The sequence below is a fragment of the Sander lucioperca genome, chromosome 3 (assembly GCF_008315115.2).
Source record: "Sander lucioperca isolate FBNREF2018 chromosome 3, SLUC_FBN_1.2, whole genome shotgun sequence".
Taxonomy (NCBI): Eukaryota; Metazoa; Chordata; class Actinopteri; order Perciformes; family Percidae; genus Sander; species Sander lucioperca.
In genome coordinates this window covers 4,329,256-4,343,818 of record NC_050175.1, presented here as the reverse complement: position 1 = coordinate 4,343,818, position 14,563 = coordinate 4,329,256, and the positions used below count along the sequence as shown (strand labels likewise).

The window sequence follows — 14,563 nt, the reverse complement described above, 5'->3', positions numbered from 1 at the left end:
AACCAAGAAGCTGATTGGTGATTTTAGGAAACAGAAGCATCTAGTGTTGTACCACCAGATTACAGATTACACAGTGTATAGTTTTTATACACCTATATATATATATATATATATATATATATATATATATATATATATATATATATATATATATATATATATAGTACTATAAGCAACACTTTTATATAGTTTGTTCTATGTTGTTAACAGGTCTCTCTTGAGAATGAGAACCTGTGTCTCAATGAAATTACCTGAATAAATAAACGTTAAATAAAAAAAACAAAAACTGTTTATACATGTGTGTGTGTAGCATGGATGGGGCTACAACAACATTTCATTGTGCAATGCTGTATTGTATAATGACAATAATAAAACCTTGAATCCTAGGTGTCTACCTGAATGATGCACTCCATTAGATACTCCTGAGCCAACGAGTCCCTGCAGTTCACAACCTGTTCCAGCACTCCTGAAAGAACAATCTTTGGAGAGAAACAAAGAGGAAAACAGTATTACCAGACAGATGCCAAACTGCCCACACAGCTAAATGGTTGTACAGTATGTGTCATGATACATGTCAAATGTAGCAAATAAAAACACTAACGAGGGAAAAGCAGCAACGTCCTAGAATAAACTGAAACACATGAAGGACGAAAAAAAAGATTCTGAAAAGCTCTCGACAGACATCACAGCGGTAGCCTGACATCACCAGACCAAATTGCAAATGAGAAATAGTATGGAAGCTCTCAGTTCATTTGCGATTTCCAAGGGGCCTTATCAACAGGAGTAAACCCAAATGCCTTTGGACGCAATTGGATAGACTTACAACCAATTAGAGCAATGCCATATATGATGTAACTCTGAGCAACGGAAAAATGCAAACAGACTACAGCGTGCAGAGATGAGCTGTGATGGTGTAGCAATTTAAAGTTAAAAGGTGTTTTTACTTTGCCTGGGAACCAGACAAATCTGCAAGCTCATTTTATTTGCTGTGTCAGATGCACATTTTACATTACCAAACGTAAATTGGTCTGGCAATGTCAAGCTACGCAATAGCGGCTACAACAGAAAGTTCTACATCAGTTTTAGTCTTTTGTTGAGATTCTGGATTCTTATTGGGCAACATCAAGTGAAACCAGTATAAAAACAGCGGTAAAACCTGCTATTTATGATGATAGTTTGACAGAAATTTAGCACGGGCCGACCAGAGGCCAGATGCATAAAACTCTGTGTAGATTCACGACAAAAACAGAGTGTAGGCTACACACAAAGACAGAAATATGTATACACATTCTTTTTGTCAGATTTCTAAAGCTGCACAAAAGCCTGATGGTGTTTTATAAATCTCAATCATTGTGGAGCTGGGCGCATATGACAAGCCACATTTCCACTCGCGCAGTTAAATGTACGTAGAAGACCCCTAAACATCCACTTGCATATCAATACTTGCTCCTCCGCTAGTTAACCTGTCATTAGGAAATACAGCAAAGAAGTGCAGTTTGACTAACTATAGCTATGTTTCCATCCACACATTTTTATGCAAATTAAGTGATATGAAATGAAAAATGCCTCACGGAAACAGAAACATTTTATTGAATTTCATGAATATCGACTCAAAGCTTATTACATTCGGTCTCGGATATACGGCTTATGCGATAAACGCTGATGGAAATGTCATTTGCCGAATAAATAATGAATTGCGATTACGTTTTAGGTCATTTTATGGTTAAACAGATGCACTTGTACAGGTCAGAAGTGCTGAAGACCGCGCACCCAATGCGCACTACTGGTAGTGCCGACGCAAATGTGCCTTAAGATGCAACGACTGTCTACTACAGCCTGTAGTACGATTGATGGCCAGCCCTTTCTATTGACAAAATCCCTGCAGCCTTCAGCAGGGGGTCTAATTGCGGAATGTGAGTCCTGTCTATTTTGTCTGTGGCACAAGGTGCGCTCTGGAGTTACGCAGCGAGATCTCATGCGCCTCATCCACTCTAGGTAGGTAGCCTATCTATATCTTCGCATCATCCTCGTTCGTATGGCATTGCACACGGCGTAAACACATGGTGGTCTTGCTGACCCCAAATGTTTTGCCTACCACTCTGTACTCTGCGCATGTAGCCAGTTTTTATACACTTCTCGATTGGAACCGGAGGGCCATGGCTTATCTGGGTCAAGGTACGGGCCAATAAAATTACGCAATATGGTCAAATCTGAAAATGCTTCAACCAAACGGTTTCCGTTAAGTGTCTCTAAACCACGATCTCCCAGAACTCTTTGGAGCGCTCTCGTTCCCACACCACAGGCCGCCTCCGTTGTCGTTGGGCATTTACATGCATCATCATAGCAATGTGTTGATAGCGTCGTCGTTTTCTTATTATAGCTTGATATGTCGCCATCAGCTGGCACATAAGCACTCTTACAACTTGTGCAATTATTAATCATTTGTAGGTAGACGGCGCGATCCATTTTGTCTAGCAAAACTTTGTTCGCAAATGTTTGCTTGAATGTTGTGCGATTCAGTGAATGGAAACACCATAAAATGTCTCAAATCAATTCGATATACTAATTTGACCACAAAACAGCATGTGACATCATTACACACAGGTTTTTATTCGCTTCAAAGCCGTTGGATGGAAACACACTTTCACCGGCTTTATTCGCCTGAATTTTTTTACCGAATGTCAGATAATTCGATTGACAGGTAGATGGAAACTAAGCTTATGGTGCATCAGTGAGGTTCACCAACAGTGACAGAACGCTGTTATTACGCACGGCTGGGGCTGGTTGTAGCATCCGTTTCCTTAATCACATGCTTCATAATTGTGACAAAATCTCAATTTCTGGGCGCCTGGTTAGCTCACCTGGTAGAGCGGGCGCCGATATATAGAGGTTTACTCCTCGACGCAGCGGCCGCGTGTTTGACTCCAAGCACATATGGACAAAGACATGCCTTGCTGCTTGTCTTTCCCCCTCTCTCTACCCTTTCAAGTCTAAGCTGTCCTATGCAAATAAAGGCCTAAAATGCCAAAAAGGTAATCAAAATCTAAATTTCTCATACATGTGAGCGACTGTGGCTTGCAGCTGCTTTGGATTTTTTTATATATATATATATATATATATATATATATATATATATATATATATATATATATATATATATATATATATATATATATATGTTTGTTACAGTTAATTCTATAAGAAGTCGCAGGCTATTTAATTTATGTAGCTTCACAATGCTAGTTGCACCTACCATTGTGTCATAGACTTTATTTATCGTCATTTTTGTTTAATTATTTGCATTTTGTCCACTTTTCTGGTTAATTCTGGTGAGGCAATATAGAGGAAGGTGATTGTATATTTATAACTGTTCATCAGTTTGATGCACAGGCTGCAAAGTGCCATCTATAGACACTAGTATATACTTTTACTGCAATTTATTTTGTAGCCTAAAGGTGATCCTTAATTAAACAGTATCGTATATTTCTAATCTTACTTAAACCAATGGAAGAAAAGAGTGTAAACTAAAGTTGTATCGCTGCAGACAAATATCGCCACTGTAAGGATCCAATTGTAAAATGAATCTTATTAGAAAACAACAGACACAAACAAAGACACACCTGTTTGTACTTGTCCACGTTGACACCCTCCAGCTGGCTGAGGCGAACTAGGTTGGTGCCCACCAGAATCCTGAGCTCTTGTCGTTCCTTTTCTCTCTTCTCCCGGTCTCGGCTGTGACCCTGATGCTGCATTCGAACCCATAACTTGTTCATTTCGGCAAAGTTCAGTAGGACAAAGTCGATGGAGTCATTGATATCACCGGTCATCTCCTCTGTTCCCCTGTGGAGTTACGTTAGGAAAGGGATGCATGTCAAAATATTTCTAATATAACACTCTAATATAAGTGAACCGGTTCTGGAATCGTGCCTCCTTCATTACTGACGGCATCCAGAAACATCATGTCCCTTGTTTAATGTCAGGTCTCTTTCTAATAAGATTTTTATCCTAAATGATTTTATTACTTCTAGATACCTTGATGATGTGCTCCTAAGACCTGGTTCAAGCCAAATAAACACAGACAGCTGGCTGAATTATACACTCTACTATCTATTAACAATTGCTCAAGCTTTCAGAGACTTATGCTGAAAATTTGTGGTACAGATCCAGTCATCCTTGCTGTTATTTATCGACCTCCTAAACCCAATTCATGCTTTAATGTGAATTTTCTGGAGTTATATCCTCCAACTGTTGAATCTTGGCCCAGTCTTTCACCTTTTTCAGTCAAGCATCCCCTGCAAAATGTGAGGAATTTGCTAAATTCTTTACTAATCGAATGTCTTCTATTAGAGCAGAAATTGTTCTCACAACTATGATAATCAACCTAAAAAAAATTCAGAACAATTTCGGACCCTGAACTCTGCAAGATCAAACTTTGACAGTAAAGTTTTAAAGCTGTGGTAGGCACTTATTAAATCCCATACAATTATGATGTACACGCACAATTATTAAAACACATAATATTTCAGCATTTTGTTATTTAAGTGGTCTGCGAGAAAACTAGATTTCCGCACATCCTCTTGGCTCTGTCCTCAGGCTTTGAATAATCTAGGCGTGACAGGAGACTTTGGTCAATCACAGGTCATTTCAGAGAGAGTGCAATACCTTTCTATTGGCTGCTCTGCGCATGCATAAGCCCGTGGGACAGATAGGGAAGAGGGAGAGCTGCAGGAAGAGGTCTCACTCTGTCAAATCCTGGCTTTTTTCCTTTCGTCCCTCTGCAGCATTAAGTAACTTTAGACCTATATCAAATCTTTCCTTTTTAAGCAAGATACATGAAACATTTGTTTTTAACCAACATTGTTTCCTGGATGAAAATGACGTTTTTTTATGTTTCAATCATGTTTCAGGGATAACCACAGCACAGAGCAGCGTTTGTTGAAGTTGGCAGTGACCTCCAAATTAGCACTGATGCAAATAAGGGCTTTGTTCTGATTCTTTTGGATTTAAGTGCTGCGTTTGAAACAACTGGCCATGATATTCTTATGGATCACCTCGAGGACTGGGTTGGGCTCTTTCTTAAGCTGGTTTACCAATCAGATACAAAGAGAAAAAGATCGCCTTGCTTACTCTGGCTGCTCTCCATCATCTGGCAGTATGTTGCGGGTGCACTGCAACAGGTAGTTTCTGAGGAAGAGGCCCCTCAGTGGGTGCTGGACACCACGACACATCTCAACCAGGTCCTTAAGAATGTCCTTACGAGACTGGGGGAAGGAGCGAACGTACACCACACCCACTGTGATTAGCAGATAGCTGTGGAGAGAGAGGCAAAGCAAAGAGGCTTGATCTGATAAGTTCACATTTTCCAACATTTTAAAGCAAGCCTTCTTAAAGTCCGCATCCAGACCCAACGGCAAGTCAATCCGGACCGGCCAATACCTCGTGTTATGACTACAATACGTTATGAAGTGTTCTTCTATTTCGAAATAACTTTTCTATTTTATTAGTGAGTGAATATACAGTGCAGCTTGAGATCATTTACAGCAATCCTGTCCACAGATGAATGTGGTTTTAATATGGCTTGTCTCTTATTTCCTGTTAATCCTTCTGGTAGCAGGTCCCCCAAATATGATAACTCAAGAATGTGTTGCCTGATTCTACAGATATTTGCCCGAAATATTTGCATCTTTGGACAAGTCAATTTAGGAATGACAACCAAACCAATTTTTCTTTCAACAAAGTTCACACCAATAAATTAAAACGAGAAGTGAAAAAAAGTTTTCACACATTTTACCACTTTTGACTGGTTATTTTATCATTTAACTGTTTTTCCATCTCTCTTTGATATACAGTAGTTTGTGGTATATCGACGAGCCTCAGAAATTCCCTGGTCATTATTCCATTTTGTTCTGTAATAGTGTAATTTTTATACTCAATATCCAATATTGTGCAGCCCTAATTTAGAACAATGTATTAAAAATGCAATATGTTTAGATTGGCTAAAGAAAAACATTTCTTCAATTTAAATTAAGGGTCTGAATCCTTTCTACTTTATGAAACTACTTGATGTTTGAAGGAAGTTCAGTTTAGGGCTGCAATTAACGATTATTTTAATAATCGATTAATCTGTCGATTATTTTTTCGATTAATCGATGAATCGGATAAAAAACAAAAAAGCATTAATTTACATCAACTCAATACATACTTACATACATACTTGTTGTTTTAGTTAATAGTTGTGTAAAGGTAAGTAACCCAAAGAGCAGATACAGACCCCACACACACACACACACACACACTTGAAGCTTATTCATTAAATTATTACCATCATTGTAGTAAGTGCAAGTTAAGTTCATTTGTACACCACATTTAAACACAGCTTAAGATGACCAAGTGCTATAAAAGAACTTTAAAATGAAATTAAAAAGTACAACACACACAAATATATTTGTCAACAATAACTGATATGGGACAAAGCACAGAATATATACATGACAATAGATTGAACAATTAATGGGCCAAAAAAGGCGAGTGAATAAAAACGTGTCTTTAGTCCTGCCTGCTTTACTACTGTTATTAACGAGCTAACGCTAGCTTGTCATGCTTGTCAAACTGGATAACGAGTAAACACCAGCACCAGAAGAGGGACGTTATGTTCCTCACTTCAAAACGGAACAAAAGTAGGCTTCTGTAGTGACTTCACCCTGCTGTTGAACTCCCTTCCTCCTCATCAAGGACTCCAACATGTTTACATTTTAGGTGCTGAATCATCACCGTGGTGCGCCTGTGCCATGCCGTGTTGCTTTTGCTTATCTTGCAATTAACACGTTTTCGATTTATTTAGTGTGAAATGCTCACACACCTTGGATGACTTAGGTCGTACTGATTTGTCTGCCTCCGCCATGTGTTTCAGAACAACGTTACGGGTCTCTCCGGTCTCTCTCCGCATTTCCTCTACCCCTGCACTGCTCTTTTTTCTTTTCTTTCGCTCCGCGCCGCTCCGCACGGCACTCAACTCAATTGCTTTTATCTCCGCAACTGAGTGGCGTGTCGCGCGACACAACGAATCAATAATGAAATTCGTTGCCAACTTTTTTTTAATAATCAAATTTTATCGATTTTATCGATTCGTTGTTGCAGTCCTAGTTCAGTTAATAAGGTGATACTCACAGTCTGGGGATGATGTTGCCTGCATACTGGACCAGCTCATAGAGATCTGCCACCTTGCGTCCTTTGGCAAACTCATCAGTCAGATAAACTTCTAGGTAGTGGAGTTCGTCAGATATAGCCATATCTGAAAAGACTGTTAGGGACCAGTGCAAACCCATCACGAATCATCCACATACAAAAATATGCTAGCATTCTGAACCCAATACACCACTTACTGTAGTTACACTCGAAAACTGGCTTAATTTTTGAATAAACACTCAATTCACTATTCTAAAAATGTATTCAGATCTTTCACTAAGTTAAAGTACTAATACCAAACTGTAAAAATACTACAAGTAAAAGTCCTGCATAACAAATGTTACTTAAGTAAAAGTATATAAGTATCTCCAGTGAAATGTACTTAAAGTATTAAAAGTAAAAGTACTCAATGCTAAAAATCCTCACATTTTAGAAACTGGAAATGATCAAAACTGTTCTGTCAATCAACTAAGTGTTTAATGGTCTAATCATTTCAGCTGAACTTGTAGGCCTATATATGGTTGAGTAGTTTCATTTATAATAAAAACGTTTTATAGAAGAAGTGGCATGCAACAATAACACATGCAAATAGACCACAACACGCACCATAAAGACAACACATGCAAATAGACCACAACACGCACCATAAAGACAGCACATGCAAATAAACCACAACACGCAACATAAAGACAACACATGCAAATAGCCCACAGCACAACGGAAGTGTTTCCAGGGGACACTTTTAAGTGATGCACATGTGGCTGCAGATGGATGAGGTTACAGCAACGGCAAGTTTAGACACCGAAACAAAAAGTTAAATTAAGGAAAAAGATCGTGGTTGGGATGAAAACACACCCGGGGAACGAAGTATTAAAATTATATTCTTATATTAGCCTAGGCTTTGCGAGATTTAACGTTACAACCGCTGCGGCTTGATTGATTTTGATGACTTCTTGAACTCGGCTAGTCAGTGGTGTAACGTACCGTGGTAAAGTTGGTTTTATAATTGTACGTTGGCTATTCAACACATTCGAAAAATCTATTATGCAGCTTGACCTTTTGACCTATCCATCACAAAACACATCTGGTGAACTCAGCTAACTGCCCTACACATACCACAAAGCTTCTTAAAACTTAAAACTTAAAACTAGATTCATAGCATTTTTTGAGAGTAAAAAATATTTATAAAATCAATGGGTGGGTTTTTTGAAAAAAGAAGTTTTGTGTTATGTGTAGGGCAGTTAGCTGAGTTCACCAGATGTGTTTTGAGATGGATAGGTCAAAAGGTCAAGCTGCATAATAGATTTTTCCAATGTGTCAAATATCCAATGTCCAATATAAAACCAACTTTACCACAGTATGTTACACCACGGACTAGCCGAGCTCAAGAAGTCACCATAATCGATCATTCCGCTGTAACTTGTAACTTTAAATCTCACAAAGCCTAGGCTAATAAAAGAATATCATTTTAAAACTTTGTTCCCAGGGTGTGTTTTCATCTCATCCACAATCTTTTTCCTTAATTTAACTTTTTGTTTCGGTGTCTAAACTTGACGTTGCCGTAGCAGCCATGTGTGCATCACTTTAAAAGTGTCCCCTGGAAACACTTCCATTGTGTTGTGGGCTATTTGCATGTGTTGTCTTTATGGTGTGTGTTGTGGTTTATTTGCATGTGTTGTCTTTATGGTGCGTGTTGTGGTCTATTTGCATGTGTTGTCTTTATGGTGCGTGTTGTGGTTTATTTGCATGTGCTGTCTTTATGTTGCGTGTTGTGGTCTATTTGTATGGTTTTTTTTTTAATGTTGCGTGTTGTGGTCTATTTGCATGTGTTGTCTTAAGTTGCTGTGCAGTGGCCTCTCAGGGCCACTGTACAAATCTGACAAGGACAAACTAATTAACATTTCTGTAACTCTTCTTCATGGTTGAAAGGGTAAATAGAAGTAGAGACATGTTATCCACGATCTTTTTTTCCTTAATTTAACTTTTTGTTTCGGTGTCTAAACTTGACGTTGCCGTAGCTGTAACCTCAACCATCTCCAGCCATATATGCATCACTTAAAAGTGTCCCCTGGAAACACTTCCATTGTGTTGTGGGCTATTTGCATGTGTTGTCTTTATGGTGTGTGTTGTGGGCTATTTGCATGTGTTGTCTTTATGGTGCATGTTGTGGTCTATTTGCATGTGTTGTCTTTATGTTGCGTGTTGTGGTCTATTTTTATGTTTTGTCTTAATGTTGCGTGTTGTGGTCTATTTGCATGTGTTGTCTTAAGTTGCTGTGCAGTGGCCTCTCAGGGCCTGTAGAGACATGTTATATTAGTGACTAGACTAGAAAGTATGCCTTCTTAAACAAATATTACACCAACTAGAGAGCATCTTGCAATGGGATCACACCAGCCGCCAAGGATACAGAGCTCATAGTAGCTCTTTGGAGAAAGCATGGAGGTCCTCAGCTCACCCAGCATGTTAGAGGCGTGCTTCAGAGCATCCATCAGCTTGTTCTTGTCCTGCAACACATTTACGCTATGAATAGGGGTGCAATTGATCACAAAACTCAGATTAGCACAAAAAAGGGGGGAATTCAAATGATTTATTAAAAATGTAATAACAATAACTTATAACAATAATACCTTATTTCACCAGTAAATTGCTGTTTAACGACATAAACAGATGAGAAAAGGGTATTTTACAATAACTTTGAATGTAGCACAAGGTTTCAAGTAAACACAACATTTAGGCTATGTTTAGACGGAAACGATCTGAAGAAAAAAAACGCAAAAGTGGCGTTGTGTTATCACTTTTTATTCCGCATTTAGACAAGCGTTTCTGGGGGGGGGGGGAATCTGCGTGCATATGGTGACGCGAGTGTGTGAAATTCGATGTAGTATGCACACCAGGCGGCTAGGTGGTAGTGTGAAGCACTGCCACACAACACCACCAAGTCCACGCGCCTGCGTAGAACCTTCCTTCTACTTCTCTCCCTCTCCTCCTCCTCTCTCCCTCTCCTCTCCCTAGTAGGACGAAACCAAAACATGGCTAAGCGAACAACAATAGCTGACAATTTTGTCTGAACAGACAAGGAGGTGGCACAACAGGGCGTGGACTGGAAGTCCTGCCAGTCAAAATATATAGACATATGGACCGAATTTCTTCAGCAGTATCCTGTACCTGGAGGGACGTCATATCCACACGAGAAAGACGCTATATCATCAAATCTGAAAGCCAGCCATTATCATTTTAGGCTAATGTAATAGCCAATGTCAGCAGCAGGGTTACCCCTGAGTGTACCCCTATGGTTGGTTTATGCCTTAAAATAATGGCCAGGATTTCCGGGAAAAGGTACGATATGTGTGTCTCCATTTCAAAACATGTTCTTCCGACAGACCTGCCCCCACTGCTAAAACAAATCCCCCTTACATTTAGTTTTTAATCTAAGGTGCCAGAACGCCGTTCAGGATCGTTCCTGCCCACTTTAACCCCTGCTGAAAAGTATTAACAAAAATAAATCATCAACACAGTGGATTACACGAAATCATACCACTAATTCGTGATCTAATAAACAGTAAATCCATTCAATTTAGTGCCATATCACAACTGTAGCTAGCTGGTTTCATCTAAACTGCGTCAAAAAATTTACAATTTGGTTGCCATGGTTATGGATTTCACCTGAATTATCAACCACAACCCCATTATCTGTTTGAGGCAGAACGTTACCGTTGAACAGGAAGTAACAGTGTCTGGTGGGGGGCTTTAAGACTGGTCAGCTCATCATGTGGGGTTGAGAACACAAAACAGGGCAGAGAACCAATGGTTTAAACAATTATCCTAACCATAATGATATTTATAACATACTATAATCACCCTACCAGGCATCGTTTCATCTGGAATGACTGGACCTTGACAGCCTGCACAGCTTCATCGAGAAGCTTCTCCTGTTCATCCTGGGGAGACTGCTGTGTGGTTGGCTGGAATACCAGGAGAATGGAATGGCTTTTAAACAGTGCTAAATAAATCAAGAAAGTCATCTAACAGTCATGCAATGCTATAATACGTTTGAATTGGAAATTGCAGCATTTAACTAGCTTAAGTTATTTAGCAGTTGACTTTGCTCCAATGGACAGAACTGAATCACAGAAACCTCAACAACATCACATGATCAGGTTGTTTTCATGGTGAAATAAAATAAGATTCAGATAATGCTGAGTTGTTTTGAGTTTTGATTTCATGTACTTTTTGTGTTTGGACCAGGTTTGGACGGAGGCTTCATCCTGTAAAGTTTGTCTTCTCTTCCAAAGCTTTTAAGTGATCGAACTGCCAGTGATCCTGACCTGCGTAAACATGTAGCCTATAGGGCTAACACTGGCTGCTCAAAATAAGTTAGCCTAACTTTGCTACTCAATTAACGTTACAATTCCCATTTAAGCGCAATCAAATCTAATGCATCGTATGCTAGCTAGCTAGCTAGCTATATGTTTGCGGTTAGGAAACATATTCGTGCATATAACGTAACGTTAGTATATGTCCGAAAATATGTATAAAAATATAGCATATGTGTACAGTTTGGGCATAACACTGCTGCTCACCAGCTGACACAATATTCCTAGTTCTGTTTAACTTGCGCTGAGATGAGTTCAGGCCATAATAACATTTAGCTTCAGTAATATATATGTGACACCGCCGCAAAGCGGAAGAACAGCAGCTAGCGTTAGTTTCCACACGGTCACCTGTTTTGTCATAGAAAGCTCAGAGGCTAACGTTACACTTACTGGCTCATTTGACCCGACACATACCACGGAAAATCATGGTATGGTGAATGTAATATAGATAACGTGAATACAACTGTCGTGTCAAACACCCATGCACTCAGTTGCAGTTTGTTAGCCTAACGGTAGCTAGCCGCTGTCTGACGCTGTCTCAGAACGTTAGGCCATAGTAGCACTTACATACGAGTCCGATTTTAGATCGGCTTAAGGAAGACCCTTGACATTAGTTGTTCCATTGACAAAAATTAAACCTAGGCGGGTATCCGGAGAAAACATGCAAATGCATAAAATAATGGAAAAGCGCTTACCATGATTACTAGATGTGTATCAGATCAGTCGGAGAGGCTTGCCTGTCATGTGACCCACAGTAATGCTGCTGCCTTCACGGTCTGCACTCAGCTCCCACATCAGAAGACAGGCGTGGCCAGTATTCCACTGTGGTATTCCACTACTTGCAGGATATGAGTGAGTGAATTGGATAAAATCATCATTCATCAGCGCCGAGTCAAATGCCACAATATGAGCAGCAGAACATACTGTAACAGTTAATGACACCGAATGGTTGCCATTTGCTTGTTGTAACTCTTATAAAATGAACTGGATCTAATAACACACATATTTAACTATTCAAAATGTGTAGGCTATTGGTCAATCTCAAGTAGCCCAACTTTATTTAATCTTTTACAATGTTTCTAAGCGGAAGATGGTTGCATTTTTCTCAGTCCTGTTACCTAAACTCATGTGTCATTTAAACAGCATGCCAACTAATTCCTTTGTTGTCCCCTCAATTAAAAAATATTTTAAAGAAATGGTCAAAAAATGTTCAAATAATTGATATTTGTTACTAAAAAAAAACACGATAAATGCAGGCAAGTTGTATTTAAAAAAAAAACAATGGCATTTTTTTCATTTGAAAGGAGACACAAACCTCAATTTAATGTATTTTTTTTTTTATAATTTATTAAACAATTGGATAAAGGATGGAAGAAACCTAATTGAAAAAGCAATGGTTCATCTTTATTTTTTTTATTAAAAAAACGATTTAGTAACAGGAATGAACATGTGTGTCCTTGTGTGTGTGTGTGTGTGTGTGTGTGTGTGTGTGTGTGTGTGTGTGTGTGTGTGTGTGTGTGTGTGCGTGCATGTGTGAAACTTCTGGGGATGTGCTGTACTTCTTCACAGTAAAGTGGGTGTGTGAGAGAGAGAGAGAGAGAGAGAGATGGAGGGAGGGACAGATTGAGAGAGGGAAGCTAGAGAGGGTGGTGGGTGTCTTTCGTTCCGTCCCCTGCTGCATGTCATTGCTAGGATTGGGCATCGAGAACCAGTTCCAAATTGGAATCGTTTTAAAAATTACGAGTCCAGTGGAATCGTTTCTTTATTGGAATCGTTTGGAAGATATGGTTTCAAATCCGAACAACACACAGCACAGCAACAGAGTCGGGTATGGCTGCAGCCATGAGACGGGAGTGCATGAGACGGGAGGTCTCCAGGCTGCAGCCATACACTCTTGCAGCAACACAATCCCTTTTTTTACTTTTGAGTCTGACCTTCTCAGCGCCACCTTTCCCTTTTCTTTTTTGGCTTTCCATCATTAGACTCACACACTGTCTGTTAAACGTTACCGATAGACTTCCAAACCTGCGGCCGGGCAGTGGCCGGGGGCAGTGGCCCGCGGGGCAGCGGCCCCGCCGGAGCAGGAATGGCTGGAGCAGCTGAGGCCCGAGAAAATATCCTCCACACACACACCAATGCAAAGTTTCAACACTTTCATTACAACCATTAGTGTTGTTGTAACGTTACCCTTGGGACATAAAAAACCTCCACTTCCAGCTAGTTCAGTGTCTCAGCGCGGGGACATTTAGGCCCACACAGTTGTAACTACTATGTTCTTATGTCTCGTCCTGGTGTTTAATTAAGGTACAGCCACCGAGTTGATGTCAACTATTAGCTTCGTTGGGATTCGCCCGTTTTCAGCAGCAGTTTCAAATTGTGAGATTTGCATAGGAAAGAGGTGTCAATGGGACTTTGAGGTTCTATGTATGCCTATTTTACCCACTAAACTGTCGTTATTCAACTATGACAAGGTAAACTCGGTTTTGCATTCTATCACCCCTTTAAGTTTAACAAATCAACACAATTTAATTGTAGCTAGTTGTCATCTCGTTTCGGGTAAACATCAAAATACGAGTTAAGCGGGGTTTATGGTTCTGCGGGGCTCTACACAGAGCTTATGTCGTAGCCTATGTAAGCAGCCTGAGGTTTTATACTTGTGTGCTGGCATTGCTCGATGATGTTTTAAGTCCCCAACATCTCCTTCCAGGCAGCGCTGCGACCGTTGACTTCAAGGCACCTAACCCTAACCATCAACAATCCTAGTGCCTTCCAGGCAGCGCTGCCTAGAAGGAGACGTTGGGGGCTTAAAACACAGATAAACGCTGGCATTCTAGTGTATCTCTTTAAGAGAATGGCAGAGCCGGTATGTGTAGGGAGTGTGTGGTAAAGCGAGTGAGAGAGTGACGGGGATTAGCTTCAGAGCGAGAAACGACCCTTGAGCATAGTGGGAGAAACAAAATGTCTCCACTGCGCTTCCTGACCACGGTCGGAAAGCTGTAGCTAGA

The 14,563-nt window shown here is 40.0% G+C and overlaps 1 protein-coding gene across 1 annotated transcript; it reads right to left on the bottom strand.

The window, feature by feature from the left end:
- Nucleotides 1-269: 269 nt before the first annotated feature.
- Nucleotides 270-12,490, bottom strand: LOC118494675 (vacuolar protein sorting-associated protein 35-like). Its single transcript, XM_035999154.1, has 7 exons — nt 12,254-12,490; nt 11,049-11,147; nt 9,593-9,689; nt 7,168-7,291; nt 5,128-5,310; nt 3,621-3,840; nt 270-479 (listed from the first exon to the last, which is right to left on the bottom strand). The coding sequence occupies exons 1-7, from the start codon at nt 12,254-12,256 to the stop codon at nt 384-386; spliced, it is 822 nt and encodes a 273-aa protein (XP_035855047.1). The 5' UTR covers nt 12,257-12,490; the 3' UTR covers nt 270-383.
- Between the last annotated feature and the right edge of the window lie 2,073 nt (nt 12,491-14,563).